A 21,014-nucleotide genomic window follows, 5' to 3' on the forward strand; every position below is an offset into this window, starting at 1 on the left:
AACGACCACGAAACTTAATGACGCTGACCATGATATCGCCGATGTTCGCCGTCAAGGCGAGTGCCATGGCGATATATAGGCCCAAATCCACTCACCTCTGCCATCTAAGCATTTTCCTCCACTATCAACCACCAGCGTACAACCGCCACCATGACTGCACATACTGCCAACGGACAGAAGAGCGGTGACATGTACCGTGATTACATCGACGACCGAAACTCAAAGGCGCAAGACACCCTTTACACCACGAGCAATGGCGTGCCGTACCCACACCCGTACGAGACGCAGCGCGTCGGCGAAAACGGACCTCTGCTGCTCCAGGATTTCCACCTGATTGACCTCTTCTCGCACTTCGACAGGGAGCGGATTCCAGAGCGGGTAGTCCACGCGAAGGGTTCCGGTGCGCACGGCTACTATAAGACAACGGATTCGCTGGAGGATCTGTGTCTGGCAGACATCTTCAAGCAAGGGAAGGAATGTCCAATCACCATTAGGTTCTCGACAGTTGGTGGTGAATCGGGGTCACACGACTGCGCTCGCGACCCTCGAGGGTTCTCCGTCAAATTCCGGACCGACGAGGGAAACTGGGATATGGTCGCCAACAACACTCCCGTCTTCTTTCTTCGAGATCCAGCGAAGTTCCCACATTTCATTCACACGCAGAAGCGTCATCCCGCAACGCATCTGACGCATGCCGATGACTCTACCATATTCTGGGACTACCTGTCCCAGAATCCTGAATCGATCCACCAGGTCATGGTTCTCATGGGTGACCGAGGCATCCCCGACGGATATCGGTTCATGCACGGATACAGTGGTCACACGATGAAGCTTGTCAACAAAGCTGGCGAGTGGGTGTACTGCCAGTTCCACATGAAGTCAAAGCAGGGAACGAAGTTTATCACCCAGCAGGACTCCGCGTCTAAGTCTCCCGACTACTCCCAGAAGGATCTGTTCTCCGCGATCGAGCGTGGCGACTTTCCGCGGTGGGATCTCTCGGTGCAGACGATGACTGCGAAGCAGGCCGAAGATCTCTGGGAAAAGCAGAAGATTAACGTCTTCGACTTGACGCATATTTGGCCGCAGAAGCAATTCCCTCTGCGTAAGGTCGGAGAATTCTTCTTGAATGAGAACGTCCAGAACTATTTCGCCGAAATCGAGCAGATCGCATTCAACCCATCGCACATGGTGCCGGGTATCGAACCATCGGCAGATCCTGTCCTCCAAAGTCGTCTCTTCTCGTATCCGGACACCCACCGGCATAGGGTTGGCGTCAACTACCAGCAGCTTCCGGTGAATTCAACGCGCGCCCCGTATCGGATGGGCAACTTCCAGCGCGACGGTAGCATGGCTTTTTATAACCAAGGTTCGCGACCAAACTATCTCTCCTCGATCGAGCCCATCTCCTTCCGCCAGCGCTCCGTCAATCTTGACAAGACCCATGGCCACTTCATCGGCGAGGCCGTCACCTTCTTGTCCGAGATCCGACCAGAGGACTTCAATGCCCCACGGACGTTGTGGGAGAAGGTGTTCGATGATGGCGCAAAGGAGCGATTCGTTGGTAACGTCTCCGGTCACATGGCCAACTGCTCGGACAAGGAGATCATCAAGAGGCAGATTGGCATCTTCCGCGAGGTCTCGGAGGATCTGGCCTCCCGTCTCGAGAAGGCCACAGGCGTAAAGGGCTACCCGGGCATTGCTGGCCTCCGCTTCAATGGCACCCACAACGGCATGGCGAAGGATGCGAGCCTAAGGGCTGCGAATGGAATGACTGAGAATGTCAGCTTGTCTGCGACGGACAATAACGGAGCGCCTGTGAAGGGGATGCACAAGGGGTATCCGAAGAATTAAGATTATGGAAAATGGAGTAACTGGATACCATCGTACCTTGCAGATTGCGGCGGAAAGTACTTCTACCTGCTCGTAGCATGTATATAAGTTGAGCGACCTGTCTTTCTTCAACCTGCTGTGAGAATAGTAGTTTTTGCCAGTGATGCTCTCCCAAGGCATACCGTTGTAGCAGTGTGCTATGCTAGAAATAGGAAGGAAGCGCCATAGATTCTGCTCGCTCTCTATGCAAGTGACCGTGAGATGACAATGCTGAGGTTGCTATCAAGGAGAGTGAGTCGAGTTTTGAGGTAGTAGTGGAGGAGTTCAGCTGTCATCATGATGTGTGAGCAGGGGCAACGCTCGGGATTGGAGCGTAAGCGAGCCGCGTCAGTAAACGCCAAGCCTCCATCTTCGGCCTTGTGCCTCGCGACATCCCTCCCAATCCACCGCCCACTTTGTCATGAAACCCTCTCCTCTTTCCACCTTTACCACAACGCCTTTCTCCACGACACATATCAAAACAAGCGGCTCCGCCCGCTTTACTCTCTCTCACCGATTCCCCGCCTCAAGCCATCATGGACCCCGCGTTGGACGCTCCCAAGCGCAATGACGCTATCGCCGGATTAGGGTTGGCCTGTGCAGTCACGTGAGGATACGGGATGCCATTAGTTCACTTTGGCAGTTCCGGGCGCGTTGCGGGACCCTCGAGGTTTTTCCACTCTACGCCCACAGCTCCCCCGTTCACGCATCATTGTCCCAGCCAGTACGCCAAACACTCTGCCGAGCACGTATCATGTTCTCATCGCACTGGGTCGCACTTGTTCTGTCGTCAATCCATCCCGTCGTCGCCCTTTGAAGCTCTCCACGGTGAGCTTTAAAGCCGCTCTCCGCTTTTGCAGCGTCCCCCTCTCCTCGTCACCACACACCCGCTCTCCTCGCCGGATAGCAGGCATCGCCCTGGGCCAGTCCCGCTGCCATTGGTATCTTTGCCGGGAAACACCCTTATTGCTCGTTCCCAGTTGCCTCGACTCATCCTTACCGCCTCTCACCTCGTCCGGCGACCGCCCTCGGTCCCAGCGCGCACGATACAGCTCGGGAGACGCGGCTCGGCCATCCTGGCCTCTTGTTCTATATTCTGCTTCTAGAGCGAAAGCACTGTCGCGGAATCGATGTCGCCGCGTCGGTCGTCGCGGGCTCGCACCACCCAGCCCCCACCCGGCGTGCAAGCAGCACACAGCAGCTCCTCGTCCTCCGCATCGTCGTCTCGCGGCGAAAGAGCGACGAGAGCTAATCATAAGCAGTCGTCGCCGCAGAAATCCTCGACCCCGCACTCCCTCTCCTCCGAAGAGATTGACGAGCCACCTCGTGGCTCGCAGCTAGAGCCGCCCCAGACCCGACGCCGAGCGCGCGAGCAGGACAATGACGAAGATGAGTCTGCGAAGCTTGACGATGAGCTCGAAGACGATATAGCCGAGGAGGATGAGGTCACACGATGCGTGTGTGGCCAGCTGGAATACCCAGGTCCACCATCGGACGCCGGCAAGTCCAAAGATGGCCATTCGTCTTCATTGACATATTATACCGTTCCGAGTGATGACGCAGGCGGCCTGTTCATCCAATGCGACATCTGCAAGGTCTGGCAGCATGGCGGATGCGTCGGCATCATGGACGAAGCTGCCAGCCCCGAAGAGTACTTCTGCGAGGAGTGCCGGAAAGACCTGCACAAGGTCATGACAAGTCCCAAAGGGTACGTCATTCGTTCAATTTCCCCAAGTCATGATCAATGGAACCCCCACCAGCGACGTGCCTCTGGTGGCCAGTTCACCCGAGCGTTGGCGCTGGAGCTGTTGCGCTAGAACAACGCACTCCCCAGCTCACTTGACAATGTCAAAGCTGACGACTCTCTGGCAACAGGCAAAAATACTCCCGTTACCTTCCCGTCTACGAGCAGAACCTCGGAAAGAACGCCCGCAAATCGTCCGTGTCGAAAGAAACGGAAAGTAAGACAGTGAGAGACAAGGAGCGCAATGCGAGGGCAAGCGTCGAGTCGCTCAGCAAGCGCCGGTCAACAATGAATAGCCGGGCCGCCTACGATGAGGATGAGGTGCTGCGGAAAGTGCTGGAAGAGAGTAAGCACGAGGGTGCGGCGCCTCCATCAGAGAACGGTAACCGCAAGAAGCGTAGTCGTGACGACAGCGAAGAGTGAGTCTGCTTGTTCCACGATATTTCAAGGAATGGCCGTTAACAAGCTTTACCACAGGGCCAACCCGGAAGTCAAGCGGCAGCGCACCAGCTCCAGCTCCCCCAGCAATTCCCCAGCCGTTGAGTCTGAAGACGACAACAGCAAGGCTTCTGCGCCAAAACAGAAGCCTCGTGGCGCTGCGGCGAGGAGTCAGCGCGAGAAAGAGCTTCGCGACAAGGAGCGCGAGAGAGAACGCGCGGAAGCTGCGAACAGACGCAAAGGCCGTGCGGAGCGAAGGAAAGGTGACGGTACGATGATCGTGTGTAGTACTTCTTATAGAGCTGACAATGCTGCAGAGTCCGAACCACCAGAAGCTACTCCGGCCGAAGATCCATCCATGGCGGCTTCAGCGTCGGAATCTGTACCGCCGGAAAATTCCTCCGCTGACCCCAAGCCCGCGCCTGCTCCCAAGAAGGGAGGTAGACCGCCGCAGAAGCGCCACAGCCGACTTGGTCGAAACCAGTACTCGAAAGACGCGCCCACGCCCGCAACGAATGGAGCATCTCCGGCCGCAAACGATGATGGGCCAAATTCGCCCCATATCAGCTCAGCGAATGGCGCTGGCAATGGACACGACAGCAGTGACGGGACCACCGGAAACAAACAAGCCAAAACAAAAAATTGGCGGTTACAGAAACTGTCGTGGCATGACATCCGTCGACCGGCGGGCGCCATGCAGAATTACATCGCCCAACGCCAGGTCGAGATGGCAGGAGAACGGAGTGCACTGGCGGCCGCTATCCAAGAGCCTGCGCCGACAACGAACGGGGACCTGAATCCGAGCGAGCCGAAGGCAGATGAGGACGAAATTGTCGTCTTCAAGGGGCTCAGCACATTGCAGATGATGGACCACCTAAGCCGAGATCTTGTCCACTGGCAACGACTGATTACGGAACAGAATGAGAAATAGCTGCAGCGCGCTTTTCTTTCGACCCCGTTCACTTCCGCTTCATCTATCCTTCACTATACATATTACCTTGTCGCGAGGGCATGTGCGATGAGGATTTTTCTGCATCGCGGTCTTTTTTTGGCTCAGTACTGGGTCTGCGGCGTGGGAATTGCAGCATGAGCTCGATCATCAGCATCTCGGGGGCGTTATTGCGGGACCTATTTTGGGCTATATCAAAACGATCGGCATGGATACCCTCCACTTCTTTCACCTCGCCACTGCGGTGTACGTCGGTGTACATGGTTTTCGGCATTCATATACTTCTTTTCGTTTGGATCAACGGTTGGCGCTGCTCGGTCGATGCAAGTGAGCGAAATCGCTATGACTAGTAGAGGACCTTTTCCCAATGTCCTCACTTGGACTGCTGTGGCACCTAAAACAATACTATTTCCGCTATTTTGCCCGTTCCTAACTCAATACAATTGCCAGAAGCGAATCCAAACCGAACGCCTGCTCACTAAGTATTCGCCGCAATCTTTCATGTACACCTCCCAAATTACACCAATAGAGATATTCCTCCCGATCCGCGAGCGTCCCTCTCTCACTGCCTAGCCTCTACTCCTCAGGCTTCCCAACCTTGATCTCCAATACATCCTTCCCCGCGCCCAACTTCATCAACTCCAGTATAGCCGGGAAGTTGTCGTCGGTCACGATGGTGTATTCAGGCCATACCTTGCGATCGCGTCCGGCTTCGCACCAGTGGATTTTTATCTCTTGGATCTGCTCGGTTTGCTCTTTGGATTTGTACTTGCTCATGACTGTTGGGTTGGCTGGGCATTAGCGAGAGGAGGGGAGGAAAGAGGAAAAAAGGGGGGAAAGGGGGGAACGGGAGGAGGAGGAAGGAGACGCACACTCAGAGCAGTTTGGCGAGTTGGCCATGGTGGATGTAACGAGTTTGTTGAGCGCCTTGAGCGAGGGCTTGCTGTTGGCGTCGATGAGGATTATTTCGTGGCGGTTCGAGGGCGGGAGCGTGAAGAGGACGGGGATGGACATTGTGGTCGTGACGGGGAGGATTTCTGCGGTACTGGTTGGTCTGCGGATGGATGAGGTAGCCGGAAGACTTCTTGGTGAGCGGAGGTCAACGAGAATGAACTGCAGAGTAGAACGAAGATGCGTCTCGGGGATTTTGGGACGAATCTAGGATATCATATCATACCTATAGGCACAGCGCGCAGGATTCCAGGCTTTGTTGGTGTTGGGTAATGCGGGAAAGCATGTACGTCACCGCGCATGGCCTGTGGCATCCCTGTGATCGCCGGTCGGTCTAGTCCGCGTGTGGGCTAGCGCATTACGAATGTGCGTGCCTGAGGCATCCGTGGGAGATGGATGCGCTGGCTTCTCTCATCCATCGAACTCGACGAGCTGTCTGCGCAACAATGGATTACTGGCGACCCAGGTATCGCGAAGAGACAGAGACGCGCCGGATCCGATAAAGGGTCGCGAATTAAAGACCGTTTTGGCACTTCGAGGGCGGTGCTTGTGGGTCGTTTCACGCGTCCGGAGGACTTCCAGTTGTCCGTTGTTGCCGCCGAAATGGCGTTCTCTGGCGCCTATGAGATGGTAGCGAACCATTGGTTCCAGCGGGCGTCAACCAGAGCGCAGACATGCCCAAATCAACGCATCGGTACCTTCGTACAAAGTGCTGTCAATGCCGTTACCAACCCCAGGAGCCCAAGCATCCGCTTCTGGCAGGAGACACGGACCGTTGCCCCACCATAGACGATCGTCTGAGGGTCTCGCGAGCAAGCGATCGCACGCAGGGACCGACGCAACTTCGATCTTCAAAGCGCGCACGAAGAGATGAAGGAGCCGGAGCTCTAGTATGCAGTTGTGAGAATTCGAAGCCGATTTTTCTGACAGCTAAACCCTGATTTCGCATTGCGGCTCCAGGTGGGACCGTGAAGCGTGAGAATAGCGAGGAATTGAAGGATGCCGGTATTATAGGGTTAGTTTGCATATATAAGAAAACACGGCTATTGCCGAACACGAAATGCTGCTGAAACGGGAACAAGCTTGACCCCTTCCGGCCTATCGGCTTTTTTCACCCATCTTGGCGCCTTACTCAGCCCAGCATAACAATACAGCCGCTCGACTACCGATCCCGCCGTCCAGCTTCCCCGCACGCGAGCCTTGGAACCCCACACAACCCTTGAAACGAGAGTGTACGTCCGGCCAGGACGCGTGACACGCGGAAGAAGCGCGGCCGAAACGGCTGGTTTATGTACCTACCGGCTCGCAAACCGTGGCAGCTTCTGCTGTCCTTCACCCTCCGCGCCTGAGCTCTACGAACCGTGTTTCCACGGTCTGTCGTAGCAGATGCGGGTTCCCGGTTTCTCCTTTGCATCTCCGAGACACCTCCGCCCAGCATGAGCTCCTCCAATTGCCTGGCGGGCTACCGGCTGGTTGCCTTTGGCCCGCGCCTGAGGCTCTGCGCTTCCACGCTCGCCTTCCGGACGACACCAATTGTCCAGCAGGAGTACACCACTAAGCGCGTCAAGCCACTGCAACCGAATGCACGCGTCCGGAGCCTAGCCCGCCCGCGACCGCTGTACCTGCAGACGCATGTTCCGCACATTCCCACCACGGCTGTCGCCCGCTATGCATCCCTTGCTTCGGAGCCGCATGACGAGGAGATCCCGACCTCCCCGCCCTTCACCGCCGGTCCGTATTCGACCCTGACCATCGGTATCCCCAAGGAGAGCTACCCCGGCGAACGCCGTGTCGCGATAACGCCGCAGAATGTCCAGCTGCTGCTGAAGAAGGGCTTCTCTCGCGTCTTGATCGAGCGTGGAGCGGGTCTGGAGGCGCAATTCACGGATGAGGCGTACGAGCAGGTCGGCGCTAAGACCGTCGACCGCAGGAGCGTCTTCTCGGAGAGTGACATTCTTCTCAAAGTTCGTGCGCTCAGCATCGATGGCGCTGATAGCGAGGTGGACGCCATTCGTGAGGGCGCCACCGTGATTTCTTTCCTTTACCCAATGCAGAATAAGCCTGTCGTAGATAGACTTGCGGACCGCAAAGCTACTGCATTTGCTATGGACATGGTTCCGCGCATTTCTCGAGCCCAAGTATTTGACGCATTGAGGTATACACTTACGCCCTCCCCAAGCTATTCTTGTGGCTAACCTGCAGCAAAGTTCCATGGCCAATATCGCTGGTTATAAGGCCGTCTTGGAAGCTTCGAACCAGTTCGGACGTTTCCTCACTGGCCAGGTCACTGCAGCGGGAAAGGTGCGTCACTGCCTGACGAACATGGAGCCGAATTACTGACTATACCCTAGATTCCTCCCTGCAAGGTTCTCGTCATCGGAGCTGGTGTAGCTGGCTTGAGCGCAATCGCAACGGTGAGCAGAATGCAGTCAATTCCAGAATTTACGCTGAATCTAGCACCGTAGGCCCGCCGGATGGGTGCCATCGTCCGCGGTTTCGACACCCGATCGGCAGCTCGCGAGCAAGTACAATCCCTTGGCGCAGAATTCATCGAAGTCGAGATTGAAGAGGAGGGGTCCGGCACGGGTGGCTACGCGAAAGAGATGTCCAAGGAGTTCATCGAAGCCGAGATGAAACTGTTCCATGAGCAGTGCCGCGAGGTCGACATTGTCGTCACTACAGCATTGATTCCTGGCAAGCCCGCTCCGAAGCTCATCACAAAAGCCATGCTTGCTTCGATGAGGCCTGGTTCAGTGATTGTAGATCTCGCAGCCGAAGCTGGTGGCAACTGCGAAGCGACGGTTCCGGGGAAATTGGCGAAATACCATGGAGTAACAATAATCGGTAAGAACTAGTCATCCACATTGCATATCATATGCTTAACGAAGGTGCAGGCTATACTGATCTCCCCTCCCGCCTACCGACGCAATCATCCACGCTCTACTCGAACAACATCACCAAGTTCCTGCTCTCTCTTGTCCCAAAAGACAAGAAAGAAAAGTACTACGACGTCGATCTCGAAGATGAAGTCACCCGCGGAGCCATCGTCACGTACAACGGTAAGGTCATTCCGCCAGCGCCTCGTCCCGCTCCTCCGCCCGCACCAGCTGCCAAAGCGCCTTCACCAGCAGATCAAGTTGCCAACATTGTTCAATTGACACCGTGGCAAAGCCAGACGCGCGAAGTTGCCGGTGTCACGGCGGCGATGAGCACTGCGGTCGCCCTTGGAAAATTCACCGGGTAAGGAGCTTGCTAGCCTGATCAAGTTTCAATATGCTAACAATCCGCAGTCCTATGTTCATGTCGAACGCGTTCACCTTTGCCCTAGCTAGTTTGATCGGATACCGGGTCGTCTGGGGTGTCGCTCCGGCTTTGCACTCCCCACTCATGTCCGTCACCAACGCTATTTCCGGTATGGTTGGAATAGGAGGATTCTTCGTCATGGGCGGCGGTTACCTGCCTGAGACTATTCCACAGACTCTGGGCGCCTTATCAGTTCTTCTGGCTTTCGTCAACGTATCGGGAGGCTTCGTCATCACCAAGCGCATGCTGGACATGTTCAGGCGCCCCACCGACCCTCCTGAATACCCCTGGCTTTACGCGATTCCGGCGGTTTTGTTCGGTGGAGGATATTTCGCTGCGGCTAGCACGGGAATGGCTGGTCTGGTCCAGGCCGGCTATCTTGTCAGTAGTGTCCTCTGCGTGAGCTCACTCTCTGGACTCGCTTCTCAGACTACGGCTCGTCGCGGGAACCTCCTCGGTATCCTCGGTGTCTTCTCCGGTATCCTCGCCTCTCTAGCGGCCGTCGGATTTGCACCGGATGTTCTCGCGCAGTTCGCTGGCCTTGCCACGGTTGGAACCATCGCCGGTATGGTCATTGGACGAAGGATTACACCTACGTCGCTTCCGCAGACAGTCGCTGCTCTGCACTCCGTTGTCGGTCTAGCCGCCGTGCTCACCAGCATTGGTAGCGTTTTGGGCCACGGCGGTGACATCTCCACCCTACACATGGTTAGCGCCTATCTGGGAGTCCTGATCGGTGGAGTAACATTCACCGGGAGTATCGTCGCTTTCCTCAAGCTAGCCGCAAAGATCTCCTCTCGACCCTTGATCCTCCCAGGACGCCATGTCATCAACTCCTCGCTTCTCGGCGCCAACATAGCGACAATGGGTGCATTCTTAACCTATGCCCCTGGAGCACCGCTTATAGGTGCTGCATGCCTGACCGCAAATGCGGCACTCAGCTTCATCAAAGGATACACGACTACCGCTGCAATAGGCGGCGCTGACATGCCCGTCGTCATCACAGTGCTGAACGCCTATTCTGGATTCGCACTGGTAGCCGAAGGCTTCATGTTGGATAACTCGCTACTAACAACCGTCGGCGCGCTCATTGGTGTCTCAGGTTCCATCCTCTCGTACATTATGTGCGTCGCCATGAACCGCTCGCTGACAAACGTGCTCTTCGGCGGCATCGCATCGACGCCACAGACGCAAGCGAAGATAGAAGGAGAAGTGACTAAGACGACCGCGGTAGAGACTGCAGAAGCATTAGCGAACGCTGAGAACGTCATCATCGTAAGTCCCTTTACCCTTTACACCAAATGGATAATTGCTAATATCCCAGGTCGTCGGCTACGGCATGGCCGTCGCCAAAGCGCAATACGCCATCTCCGACTTCGTCAAGCACCTCCGCTCGCGCGGCGTGAACGTGCGCTTCGCCATCCACCCGGTCGCCGGCCGCATGCCGGGCCAATGCAACGTGCTGCTCGCCGAGGCCTCGGTGCCCTACGACATCGTGCTGGAAATGGACGAGATCAACGACGACTTCGGCGACACAGATGTCACACTCGTCATCGGCGCCAACGACACCGTGAACCCGATTGCGCTGGAGCCTGGGTCCGCGATCGCGGGCATGCCTGTGCTGCATGCGTGGAAGAGCAAGCACGTTGTGATTATGAAGAGGGGCATGGCGAGCGGGTATGCCGATGTGCCGAATCCCATGTTTTACATGGAGAATACGAAGATGTTGTTTGGCGATGCGAATGATAGCTGTAATGGTGAGTTTTCGTCCGATCTTTATTTCTGATTATGGGGATGTTTGCTAACGCGAAATAGCTATCAAACGCGCGCTTGAAGAGCAGAAGTGAGATAGATAGTTCTAAGTACCATGGTGAATTTCTCCTCTGATCTAACAAGCGGACTTTTCGTTTCTTTTTGAGTATGCAGCTTGTGAGCATGTGTAGATACATGACTTTGGCATGCATTTGCAAGTGGGGCTTTGTATCTATCTAGATTTCAGGCATTCGATGCGAATAGGAATAGATTGCCCCTTTCTGCTCGATTCAAAGTCAGCTACCGTTCTAACACTTCATCCGCGCCCCCTTGTCCCATGCAAGGGAACTACTGGGTTTGCTACCTACCTTTCGGAATCGGAATCGGAATTGGGGGAATCGACAAGTGAATAAGTATGCGAGTCCGCGGGGGTGGATGGGCATCTTAGACGGAGGATTGCAGTGGACTAGAGACGTGAAGTCCTTTTTTTATTCTCTTGAAATGCTGGCTAATTCTTCAGTCCTGTGGCCGGTACCTTGATTCTTGCTCCATATCTTTCTTCGGCGTAGATTATTAGCTTCTCAGACCATCGGCTGCATCCAACAGTCAGTCCTCATCTCCATAAGTCGCGAAACAACGAACGAGCACAGCAATCAAGCAAGCAAGCAATCAATCCAGAAAAAAGTATAGTAACAAATGCATCATCGATTCGATTCAACCAATCCCATCCACCCAGGAGAGAAGCTATATACAAATCTCTCCTTCCCCCTTCCCCATGCATCGACTCAAAGGAAAGAAAAAAGCGACCGTAACTTCACTTCACCATCTTTCCGGCCCTCCTAGTTCCCGATATCCAGCTCCGTGCTCGGCTTGCCAATGCCAATCGTGTCATCGCCCGACGATCCACTTCTACAACCCAGGGAATTAGTCTCTGTCTGTCGGATGCAAGCAAGCTTTATCGGTCATGGAGGTCGAGATCTAGACGCCAATCTGTCCCTTGTCCCTTTTTGCAAACTCAGAAAAGTCGAACAAGAGCGACAGCGATTGATAACGTTGGGCGAAACAGAAGGGTAGGAGTTGGGGAAGTAATCGAGAGAGCAAGAAAAAGAGAAGACTTACCCAGGCGTGCACGGCCTCCAAGCAACATGCAGCTGCTGAGTAAAAGCCACAGTCGCATCGTCGTTGGACAGCTCGCCCGCGGCCGACGAGTTCGTCGACGTCAGCGAGAGGCGGTTGTTGATGTTGAGGATGCCGGTGGTGCCGCACGGCGACCAGATGACGGCCGTCGTCTCGACGTTGTCTTGCTTGGTGTAGACCTGGCCCATGTCGAGGGGCGGGCCGCCGTTGGCGGTCATGCGGGTCGTGGACTATTGCGTGTTAGGTCCTCACATGATGCTATTGTATGGGATAGAGGAGGATGGAGGGGCAGCTTACAGTCTTGCCAGCATCCTGGGAGAAGAAGTACGTCGTGATGAAAGTGCCGGTGACGCCCTTATCCAGGCGCGCCCAGCCGTGGTAGGTCGCGTCGACGACGGCGTACTGGAAGCCGCCCGGGTACTTGAGGTTGAGGTGCAGCTGGCAGTTCTTGGAGTGGTCGGCGGGCTTGGTGCCCGGGCCGATGTAGGTCTGGAACTGGTCGAAGCCGTAGGTGATGACCTCGGGGTAATTGTCAATATATATTATGCCGCGACATTTGTGCTTGGGGAGGTCATGGAGTTGCTGACGCCGCTCTCAGCAGGCAGAGCAATTGGGGGACATGTGGTGTGGAGAGGAACGAAGAGCAGCTTACGGTCTTGTCCGGCGACGTGCTGGTCGAGACGGAGCCTTGCGGACAGCCGTTGCCCGAGTAGGAGCTGTCGAGGATGGTGATCTGGGACGGGTCTGGGGCGGTGCCGGACTGGGGCACGGGGGTCGCGACAGCGAGGAGGGGGAGGAGGAAAGCGGCGATCTTGGAATGCATTTTGGTTTCAGGGAAAGAGCAATGGATGCGCTGGGATGGGTATCTGGATGCGAGCCTGTGAGAGGAATTGAACGCTGACGATCTGTGATGATCCTGACCGAGGGGAGGGAGACACGCGCCTTTATACCTGAAGCCAACCGCATATTTCAAATGTCTCGATGACACTACTACTCGCCCCGGATCCAGACAATCCAAAGCCAGCCCGGATCCTTCGTCGCCTAGCCTCTCGTCGTTGCCCATCTGGCCACTTCGCACCTCTCGTGCGTCGCCCATGACACCGCTTCAACCATCGCGAACACCGCAATTCGGCTAGGCCGCAGTTATTCTTAGACCACATATAGGTGCTCGGTATTAAAAGGCCATGGTCGTCTGGGACCTGGGTTACCTTCGGCTGCTCTTTGTGTAGGGCCGCAGACGATGTATATTGCGACGTATGATCTAGCTGGCGATGTTGATGAGCGCCAGGCGAGGCACAAGATGGCGAATACGAGGCCAGGACCACAGAATAGAAAGCTACGTGTAAGAGCAACCGTTACGGCCGGTGATCGCCGCATAGGACGAGAGGGGCGCCACAGGGGTTCCAAGAGCAGCGGGAAGAGACTTAGAGTAGGAATACGAAAAGCTTCGATGGAAGGTTAATTGAAACGTACCTGCAAGAGCCTCGCATTAGCCTTGTCGTTGACAGCTGCATTCCAAAAATAACACCTCGTTAGGGGAAAAATATATGACGGTACCGGAACGAAATATATGAAGTCAGGTGACGGGTGGCGACCGAGTGGATACCGTGCCGTGTGAGGCAGACATACCGCCTTGGGAGAATCCGACATCCGGGGAATCTGTGCTTACAGAACAGGTCTCGACCTGCATTGCTGTAATTTATGCGATAATTTTGTCGCTTGGCAACAACCGGCTATATGGATCTCGACGAACGCGGGCTCGCCGTTTTCCGACGATGGCGAGCCGCAGGGATCGGCCAGACCACGTATTGCCGCCTGCGCTTATTTCGAGGGAAAGCCGGAGGAGTATAAAGTGACCACAGCTTCTGCTAAACGACTTTGTTCTTCAATTTGTGACCAAATGAAAGTACATTAACTCGACCGTGACTGCACTGCGACTCCGCCTCAGACCTGGGCCCCGAAGACACCTCCAATCTGGGTAATCCTCAATACGGTCTCGATGTGCTCCAAGTTCAGGGCGGTGCATTGCCCATTGGCCAGCAATTGCGCTGCTTTGATCGCGTTCTTAATTTCTCGCCCGTTCATCTTCTTCTGCGCGAGCAATTGAACATCGGCCTCGTCGAGACCGACGCTCGAGGGAGGCAAGAAGTCGATCAGATTGTGCCAGACGCAGAGCCGGGCTTGCTCGTCAAGTTCGGGATACGAGATCTTGAGATGGATCCGGGACTCTAAGGCCTTGTCCAAAACCGAGACGCGGTTAGTGGTCAAGAACAGGACACCGCGATAATATTCCAGCATGCGAAGGAAGACTTCATCGTGTCAGTACACAGCAAATCGGGCGGTCAGTTGTGAAGCATACTAGACACGAGCTTGTTTCTCTCAAGCCCGTCAATAGTGCGTTGCTCAAGGAATACCTCAGTCTCATCGAGCAGCAGGATAGCTCGCCACTTGGTTGTCATTTCCAGAATATCGCCTAGGGAATGCTCCACCTCCGCGGAGTCGACGCCAAGTTGGGCGGCAGACATGGAGTAGAGCGGAACCTGCATGTGTTCGGCGACTATATTTAGAATTTCGGTCAGATACAATATCTGTCCCACTAGGAGGGAAAGATTGCCCACCTGACTCCGCTGTTAATGTCTTTCCTACGCCGGGTTCGCCATTGAGGAGCATTACGATGCCTTGGCCTACATGCACGTGAGTCTTCACCTCAAGCAGTATCAGAATGCTACGGGCTTGAAGAACACGAAGCGTATACATGCACCAATAGGCCCTGAAGCCCTTCGGGATGTACAATCGCGGTTCGCCGTTCTTCAATATAGGGCGTCGCTCCAGATCGTTTGGCTGTGTACGTACCTTTCCCCTCAATAACATCATCCAGAAGGCCCTCCGCATTCGTCTGATTTTGAGTGAAGGACAGTATCAGCTCCTTGTAGCCCGGAGGGAGAACGAGGTTATCGAACGCACGGTCGTCCCAGATGATGTCTTGGACGCTGTCGACTTTGAACTTGGCTGTAAATGGTCAGTGATGTAGATCAGACCGCATAGGCTGTTCTAATGATAGCATAGCGTATCCCGGCGTGTACGATGGACCCGTTGCAATCGCCAACTGTCCTATTACCTTGCATGCGAAATGATTGTGGACGTACCCCAGTTCTTGGTCTTCAACGAGTACCCCTTGATGACCGGAGCGCAAAGGGGGTACAAGTCATCCGAGAGTACCTTCGCTTCGGTATACGTTAGCATGGGCGTCTTATAATGACAGGCTTAGGGTTCGCTTACGTTCCATAGGCTGCCGCAGGACACCAGGTACAGGAGGCATGGGCATGGGTGGAAGTGGCGGGTTCATGTACATCCCTGTGCATGTCTGCATCGGCGGCAGCGGGGGCGGAGAGGCTCCGTATGGGGGGGCGGCCCCCGGCACATGAGTAGGCTCGACTTCTGCAGGTACTTTTGGGGCGAACGAGGTTGACCCGAGAGGCTATGAAGTTTATGATATACATTAGCAGGTGTTTTAGAACTCAGCAGAGAGAAGCTGGTACTTAGCACGTCTTAGTCTGCACTCGATCTACTGAAGGCCTTCAGGAGCGGCTTTCCCGGGCAAGAACTAAGGCATGCTGGTACGTGTACCGAGATAGACGTACCTCGAGAGGAAGGAGCCCACCGGAGTTGAATCGGTTGTACATTTCCGCATCGACGATAATTCGACTCTCCAGCTGACAGGGGAATTAGCATCGCTGATATTGGCTAGGAAAAAACACGAGCCTGACCTTTCGGTTGCGAATAGGAACGTTGCGTCTTCCGAAGCTTGCCGGTACCAGTTCCGCGAAGCCTCTGTACATCTTGTAGTGGTAGCCCTGAAGCTTCTCAAACTTCCTCCCCCTGGCCGCAAGTCTGCTCTCTATGGCGGCTGCTTCGCTGTTGAACTGAATAGGATATGCGTCCAGGTCGGTGATGGCTTTAGTGCCTTCGAACTCGCCGATGGAGAAGTTGTAGGAGCCATATCCGAAGGAGTACCCATCCCAGTCGACGTACTTGGAGTACAGGGAGAGACCATTGGGCTCAACCTCCGTCCTTTGGAGCTTCATGATCATCTCCTCGTCCTTCATTTGGCACAGAAGGAGATCGCCGGGCTTGAACAACGTCCAGAGGTACTTGTAGGTGATGACACCATGACTCAGAAGGTCGTGGTAGGTGGTGATGGTCTCATCCAGCTCCTTCTCGAGAACGTCATACAGTAACTTCGCGTGAACCCGCGTCATCTCGTCTTCCACCTCTTCGACCGCTTTCTTGAAACGACTCCAGCGATAGAAGAACGGCTCAAAGGGTGTTGTAAAGGTGACCTTCTTCAGCGTCGCCGTGATGCCGTCATATCCTTCGAAGACCTCTTCTAAAAGTGGCTTGAGGAGCGGGCTCTGTACAACAATGGAACTGACCACCATAGCCTTGGAGTTCGAGCCGTGGTACTTCCGGTTACGGACTATGAGTGCGAACTTCTGAACTGCTTCGGTCTCCTCCGGGTTAGGCCGGACATCTTCAGGGTATTCCTCGACCCCTGTGGCGGCGGTACGATTAGCAGATTGCTAACATTCGTGCCGTGAGCTTGGCTTACAGTTGACACAGCACATGCACTTCCTCTTTCCTTCCCACAGATTCTTTATGTCGGAGGTCATGCCTAAGCTTGGCAGCTCATCCTTGGTGTCCTTCCCCACCAATGGAAGGTCCGTCATCTTGTTGAGGCTTGACCCATTCGCCTCAGACGACGAGCTGGATATGCTCTTGACGTCAAAGTCCCTAGATTCATTTGTGACGTCCATGTTGCTGATATCGCAAGCGCAGTTAGGATGCTGGCAAGGCAGGCAAGGCAGGCCTCAACTCTTTATCAAGACATGCCATGCTAGGCAGCGACTGCTCGTGAGATTCCGGTGAGCTATGCGTTTTATCATTGGCGGGGTCCCTATCAGGCAGGCCGATGGGTCGCACAAGAGTGCAGGCAGGATTTGATTGGGGCCGCTTAGCTGCGAGGCAGCTGTGAGCGGCCGCTTCGTGCGGGGTGCATCTCAACGGGCTGAGCAACACGTGAGGCGATAGAAGTTTCACTGCGACATCAGGTCTGGAAAGATGAGCGTTGAGTTGAGATGCCGTTGATAAGAGCGAACGCAAGCCTCGGGCAGGATCTGGTCCGTCAAGTTCGCATTGGGATTAGCGCGTTTTGCGGGACCGCCTCGAAGCCTCACTTCTCTCTCCTCTAATGTCCGGAACGGTCAAAAGTAAATCATTCCACACTGGCATATTTAACAGCTTATCGAATTTTTCAGGGTCTAAAACCCGTCGGGACCGAGCATACTGATCTGCTGTTCCGCAGGCTATCATATCTTTTTGAATCGTCTGATCCTCTGTGTCTCCTTGGTGGACTTAGGGAGACATGAACCGATGGTAAGAGGCCAGATGTATGTATGTATGATGAGTGAACTTGCAAAGCAGAGGCAATCTAGTGAGATGGGATGGCAGGAAGGAAGCCTAAGCTCTCCTCTACTCGTCTGCGATGCCAGATGCCACCCATTTCGTGGATTCATAGTCTGTCCCATGCCCTTCCGCGTTCCTCGGAGATAAGCATTCCATCCCTTCCTTGCCGATACTTTCGCGGGCATTTGGGCGCTGCTGGTCTACTGTTCCCTTCCCGAAAGCCTTCAGGCACGCATAATCGCTGCTACTATACCTTTGCTCCTGTGCTAAGCTCACGCATGATGGGAGGATCCAGCGGCCCGTACATGCCGCGGAGCGTCGGGCGTGCTGACATTGAACTGATCGGTGAAGAGCGCTCGGCACCAGTGTTTACAAGTGTTGCCGGCAGCTTCACCCGTCGATTGGTATCTAGAGCGGGTAAGCAATCATGTTATAATGGCGCTTTGAACCTACGGGGCTGGCGTGAGACCCAGAAAGAGATAGTCAATATGCTATCGACATGCAGCTTGCGTTTCTGTTCCTGCAGCTGCAGATGCAGATGCAGATGCGAGAGACCCACTCAATGGACTTCGTCGAAGGCTCCAAGTCAGAAGAAGAACCACGGATCAATGGACGGGCAGGAGCCAATGGATTGCTCAAAGTAGGCCGGAATAGAGGAATTGGCAGCCAATCAGCGGAGCCGGTGTTTGATATAGAGTGTTATGCTTACCTATGGCAGGCATACGACATATGACGTGCGCGGAAGTACGGGGCGCAGATGCAGCCTTCCACTTGGGCTGACATGTTCAGATCCGCATGTGAAATATAGACGGGGATGCGATTGCGGATGATATGCAGGTACGCCGTTGTGGATGTCGTGTCGGGCTACATATGCGGCCTCGTCTCCGATCCGCCGATGAAATCGCTACATGTATATCAGCAAATCTTATAGATATGGAAACTCCTGAAGAAATATTGAAATCGGATCATCATCGGACGCGCCATAGAATCTATGCTCAGATACCCTCATGTTCGCTTATAAATGCCGAGCTAACGATCCCCGAACGATCCCCCATGCCTTCCCTGCAGCCCATCGTACAGTTGATGAACAACACACCATGATCCAAGCATTAGACTAATCGTACACAGCGCCACCCCTAACAAAAACCGAAAATTTTTTGTTCATCGCGACCTGCGCCGCGTCTGGATGGTCCTCAACACCTCCAGCCATCCGCCATCATCTTCATTATCTTCGTCTTCTGTACAAGAGACACAAAATAATCAGGGAACCGAAACTCAGACGGGTTTAATATGTCGCCACCATGTACTTACCGTTGTATGCTGCCAGATTGGGAGTTGGGCCGCTTCCTTGGACGACGATTGGGTTGCTATCGACAATTTGCACTGCAGCTCCTCCAGTCACAGAGGCCACAGGAGGGTCGGAGCTCGAGCCCCTAACCCGTAGCAAAGTGATGCGTATCCGATAGGTGCCGGCCTGGCGGATGCTGAGGTCGGAGAAGCGCATGTAGCCGACCCCGCGGGGGTCGTCGAGCTCCATGGAGGCGATGGAGCCATCCGCTTCGTCGTCGGAGAAGGGATGAATGGAATCGAAACGTCGGCCGGCGAGCAGTCCATTGAGGACCGCAGGATCAGTTGAGCCTGTCGAATTCGGGCCAGGGACCAGCGTGGCAACGGCGACAAGGTTGCTGGAATCAGCGATGGCGTCCTCGGGATTGGCATTGGTCGTCCGTAAACGGACAATAATGGTGCCGTTTAAGGAATAGCCGGCACGGGCGCTGGGAGGCGGTTGGACGATGATGTCCATGGCGTATCTGATGTCTTCTGGTGACACGGAATGCCGACCAGACCTGGAGCGGCGGCTGTTTCCAGAGTGGTGTGTTCTGCGAGCCGAGCCTCTTCCTAGCGCCCGTGGCCTTGCAACGTCAGCCATCGAGGTGCTTGCGGATGGTTCGGGATGGCCGTTGACTTCGCCGTTGACTTCGCCGTTGAGTAGCTCTGCGATTCGGGCCGATCGTCTTACTGACGCGCGGCTGGTGGTCCGGGAGATGGTGTTGCGGGAACTGGGTCTGATTCCTCTCCTCGAAGTGCTCCGGGCAGGGTTTGGATTTCTACCTCGTCCTCGTCCACGGCCCCTTTGCATCTGCCGAAGGATAAACCTATACGCGCTTAGTACAGTTACAGTGGAGCGTGCCGGGCAATGCTCAGCTTCAGCTGTTATGCCGCGCGGAAGAAATGAAGAGGAAACGAGAGGAATAGGCAAAAAGAGGGAGGAACGGGAAGACTGGCGAGCCCAAGAGGGACGGAGGGCTGCCAATGTATACTCAGGCCATGGGGACTGAGATTGGCGGAGTGTTGGATGCAGAGATATAGGAAATGAAGCTCAAGCCACGAGTCAGGCCCTCCCATCATATCTCTGTCGAGGCTGATATGCTATTGCCCGCCGGTGACGTCTATACGGGCCGCTACCGGAGTTGAGTCGGGCGCGTTGGGGCCGCTTTCCCAGGCCCTTTAATCTTATCAGGGCGTCTTTGCTGTGAGGATGTTGGGCAGGCCATATGGGCGCGGATATGGGAGGTGAGGTGAGGTCGAGAAAGCGTGTGCTAGGCCCCGGCCCGCCCCACAGGACGGCACGGGCTGCGACGCGCGCATCATGGCAGGGGAGCGTGATGGGGCCGTGATTGGAGCGCCATCAATGCGGCGACTTAGGCTAAAGACGGCGGGCTTCCGCATGCGCGGCGTCGAGCAAGAGAGCGAGGGAAAGGCTGACGACATAGTGGGGAGCAGATAAGACGGTAGGGCGGCGGGCAGGCTGGGATGGAGCAGGTGGTGTTGCAGCGCGGGCATTGACGAGCCCCTGCGCGCGAATGCATCATGGCAACCCGGCGCGCCATGTGGGCGGCAGGGATGCGCGCAAAGAGCGAAGCGAAATTGGGAGCCCTCACCTTCGTCACCTGTTGCACCGCGCGCGCGCTTCGTACTGTGGTGGACAGCGACAGGCTCGCGGGGTGCGTGCTGTTTCCGAGCGCTCGGAATGGACCCTTCGGACGCGCCGCTGCGGTGGCCGGTCGGAGCAGTCGGAGCAGTCGGAACGCTCACCGCAGGCGTCGGCGACGACAACGGACCGGTGCTTGGAGGTCCTCGGGCTCCTCGATGCGGCGACGAGATGTTCCGGGCGGCGCGCGCTCTTCGGGTCTAGACGGCGCCGGCGCGGGCAGAGCTGCTTGACGTCCTACACTACCATCGGTATATTAGCCATGCTTTCCCCTCGACCCCAAGCCCGCCCGCCAGCGGCCACCTTCGCCACGGCCCAGCAGCATGACGCCTGAGGACGCTTCCGACGACAGAGGCCCGCCGCTGGCCTCACACGCCCGTCCTGGAGGGCCGAGCTCGTCCGACGAGCCCTTCCTG

General features: G+C 55.5%; 8 protein-coding genes across 8 annotated transcripts; 4 read left to right on the forward strand and 4 right to left on the reverse strand.

The window, feature by feature from the left end:
- Positions 1 to 55: 55 nt before the first annotated feature.
- BU26DRAFT_451913 (catalase-domain-containing protein) lies at positions 56 to 1,830 on the forward strand (the record flags this gene model as incomplete). Its single annotated transcript, XM_033824781.1, has 1 exon — positions 56 to 1,830. A coding segment is annotated over exon 1 (1,680 nt), but the record flags the coding sequence as incomplete, so codon positions are not given.
- An 898-nt stretch (positions 1,831 to 2,728) lies between these two features.
- Positions 2,729 to 5,152, forward strand: BU26DRAFT_247083 (PHD-finger motif-containing protein-like protein). Its single transcript, XM_033821095.1, has 4 exons — positions 2,729 to 3,577; positions 3,745 to 4,032; positions 4,091 to 4,320; positions 4,369 to 5,152. The coding sequence occupies exons 1-4, from the start codon at positions 3,000 to 3,002 to the stop codon at positions 4,980 to 4,982; spliced, it is 1,710 nt and encodes a 569-aa protein (XP_033686932.1). The 5' UTR covers positions 2,729 to 2,999; the 3' UTR covers positions 4,983 to 5,152.
- Positions 5,153 to 5,259: 107 nt separating this feature from the next.
- Positions 5,260 to 6,102, reverse strand: BU26DRAFT_516654 (uncharacterized protein). Its single transcript, XM_033828379.1, has 2 exons — positions 5,873 to 6,102; positions 5,260 to 5,779 (listed from the first exon to the last, which is right to left on the reverse strand). Exons 1-2 carry the CDS (start codon positions 6,012 to 6,014, stop codon positions 5,577 to 5,579), a joined length of 345 nt encoding a protein of 114 aa, XP_033686933.1. The 5' UTR covers positions 6,015 to 6,102; the 3' UTR covers positions 5,260 to 5,576.
- A 1,016-nt stretch (positions 6,103 to 7,118) lies between these two features.
- Positions 7,119 to 11,290, forward strand: BU26DRAFT_548674 (NAD(P) transhydrogenase-like protein). The gene is made up of 8 exons (XM_033831955.1): positions 7,119 to 8,106; positions 8,159 to 8,252; positions 8,303 to 8,365; positions 8,417 to 8,795; positions 8,846 to 9,191; positions 9,242 to 10,529; positions 10,579 to 11,011; positions 11,070 to 11,290. Exons 1-8 carry the CDS (start codon positions 7,388 to 7,390, stop codon positions 11,099 to 11,101), a joined length of 3,354 nt encoding a protein of 1,117 aa, XP_033686934.1. The 5' UTR covers positions 7,119 to 7,387; the 3' UTR covers positions 11,102 to 11,290.
- An 831-nt stretch (positions 11,291 to 12,121) lies between these two features.
- On the reverse strand, positions 12,122 to 12,966 carry BU26DRAFT_422200 (uncharacterized protein; the record flags this gene model as incomplete). Its single annotated transcript, XM_033823446.1, has 3 exons — positions 12,122 to 12,373; positions 12,441 to 12,662; positions 12,796 to 12,966. 3 exons carry the CDS (start codon positions 12,964 to 12,966, stop codon positions 12,122 to 12,124), a joined length of 645 nt encoding a protein of 214 aa, XP_033686935.1.
- A 974-nt stretch (positions 12,967 to 13,940) lies between these two features.
- BU26DRAFT_247179 (P-loop containing nucleoside triphosphate hydrolase protein) lies at positions 13,941 to 17,096 on the reverse strand. Its single transcript, XM_033821096.1, has 9 exons — positions 16,753 to 17,096; positions 15,911 to 16,695; positions 15,785 to 15,856; positions 15,423 to 15,621; positions 15,290 to 15,367; positions 14,997 to 15,152; positions 14,762 to 14,827; positions 14,503 to 14,700; positions 13,941 to 14,452 (listed from the first exon to the last, which is right to left on the reverse strand). Exons 1-9 carry the CDS (start codon positions 16,955 to 16,957, stop codon positions 14,088 to 14,090), a joined length of 2,124 nt encoding a protein of 707 aa, XP_033686936.1. The 5' UTR covers positions 16,958 to 17,096; the 3' UTR covers positions 13,941 to 14,087.
- A 323-nt stretch (positions 17,097 to 17,419) lies between these two features.
- On the forward strand, positions 17,420 to 18,517 carry BU26DRAFT_247277 (uncharacterized protein). The gene is made up of 2 exons (XM_033821098.1): positions 17,420 to 18,264; positions 18,316 to 18,517. The coding sequence occupies exon 1, from the start codon at positions 17,645 to 17,647 to the stop codon at positions 18,248 to 18,250; it is 606 nt and encodes a 201-aa protein (XP_033686937.1). The 5' UTR covers positions 17,420 to 17,644; the 3' UTR covers positions 18,251 to 18,264; positions 18,316 to 18,517.
- BU26DRAFT_247361 (uncharacterized protein) lies at positions 18,021 to 20,108 on the reverse strand. Its single transcript, XM_033821100.1, has 3 exons — positions 18,918 to 20,108; positions 18,316 to 18,510; positions 18,021 to 18,173 (listed from the first exon to the last, which is right to left on the reverse strand). Exons 1-2 carry the CDS (start codon positions 19,744 to 19,746, stop codon positions 18,392 to 18,394), a joined length of 948 nt encoding a protein of 315 aa, XP_033686938.1. The 5' UTR covers positions 19,747 to 20,108; the 3' UTR covers positions 18,021 to 18,173; positions 18,316 to 18,391.
- Positions 20,109 to 21,014: the final 906 nt, after the last annotated feature.

Source organism: Trematosphaeria pertusa, assembly GCF_010094035.1.
Source record: "Trematosphaeria pertusa strain CBS 122368 unplaced genomic scaffold BU26scaffold_4, whole genome shotgun sequence".
NCBI lineage: Eukaryota > Fungi > Ascomycota > Dothideomycetes > Pleosporales > Trematosphaeriaceae > Trematosphaeria > Trematosphaeria pertusa.

What these genes read in the sequence shown, in the direction of transcription:
- BU26DRAFT_247083 (XM_033821095.1), top strand. Translation starts at nt 3,000, where the DNA reads ATGTCGCCGCGTCGGTCGTCGCGGGCTCGCACCACCCAGCCCCCACCC. An exon ending in AGTCGTGACGACAGCGAAGA is followed by an intron (nt 4,033 to 4,090) that starts GTGAGTCTGCTT and finishes GCTTTACCACAG; the next exon opens with GGCCAACCCGGAAGTCAAGC. An exon ending in GGAGCGAAGGAAAGGTGACG is followed by an intron (nt 4,321 to 4,368) that starts GTACGATGATCG and finishes ACAATGCTGCAG; the next exon opens with AGTCCGAACCACCAGAAGCT.
- BU26DRAFT_516654 (XM_033828379.1), bottom strand. Translation starts at nt 6,014, where the DNA reads ATGTCCATCCCCGTCCTCTTCACGCTCCCGCCCTCGAACCGCCACGAA. An exon ending in CTCGCCAAACTGCTCTGAGT is followed by an intron (nt 5,780 to 5,872) that starts GTGCGTCTCCTT and finishes CCAACCCAACAG; the next exon opens with TCATGAGCAAGTACAAATCC.
- BU26DRAFT_548674 (XM_033831955.1), top strand. Translation starts at nt 7,388, where the DNA reads ATGAGCTCCTCCAATTGCCTGGCGGGCTACCGGCTGGTTGCCTTTGGC. An exon ending in AGGTCACTGCAGCGGGAAAG is followed by an intron (nt 8,253 to 8,302) that starts GTGCGTCACTGC and finishes ACTATACCCTAG; the next exon opens with ATTCCTCCCTGCAAGGTTCT. An exon ending in ACGCTGAGAACGTCATCATC is followed by an intron (nt 10,530 to 10,578) that starts GTAAGTCCCTTT and finishes CTAATATCCCAG; the next exon opens with GTCGTCGGCTACGGCATGGC.
- BU26DRAFT_247179 (XM_033821096.1), bottom strand. Translation starts at nt 16,957, where the DNA reads ATGGACGTCACAAATGAATCTAGGGACTTTGACGTCAAGAGCATATCC. An exon ending in CCTGCGGCAGCCTATGGAAC is followed by an intron (nt 15,368 to 15,422) that starts GTAAGCGAACCC and finishes CGTATACCGAAG; the next exon opens with CGAAGGTACTCTCGGATGAC. An exon ending in GTTGAAGACCAAGAACTGGG is followed by an intron (nt 15,153 to 15,289) that starts GTACGTCCACAA and finishes GACCATTTACAG; the next exon opens with CCAAGTTCAAAGTCGACAGC.
- BU26DRAFT_247277 (XM_033821098.1), top strand. Translation starts at nt 17,645, where the DNA reads ATGGCAGGAAGGAAGCCTAAGCTCTCCTCTACTCGTCTGCGATGCCAG.
- BU26DRAFT_247361 (XM_033821100.1), bottom strand. Translation starts at nt 19,746, where the DNA reads ATGCAAAGGGGCCGTGGACGAGGACGAGGTAGAAATCCAAACCCTGCC. An exon ending in CAATCTGGCAGCATACAACG is followed by an intron (nt 18,511 to 18,917) that starts GTAAGTACATGG and finishes ATATACATGTAG; the next exon opens with CGATTTCATCGGCGGATCGG.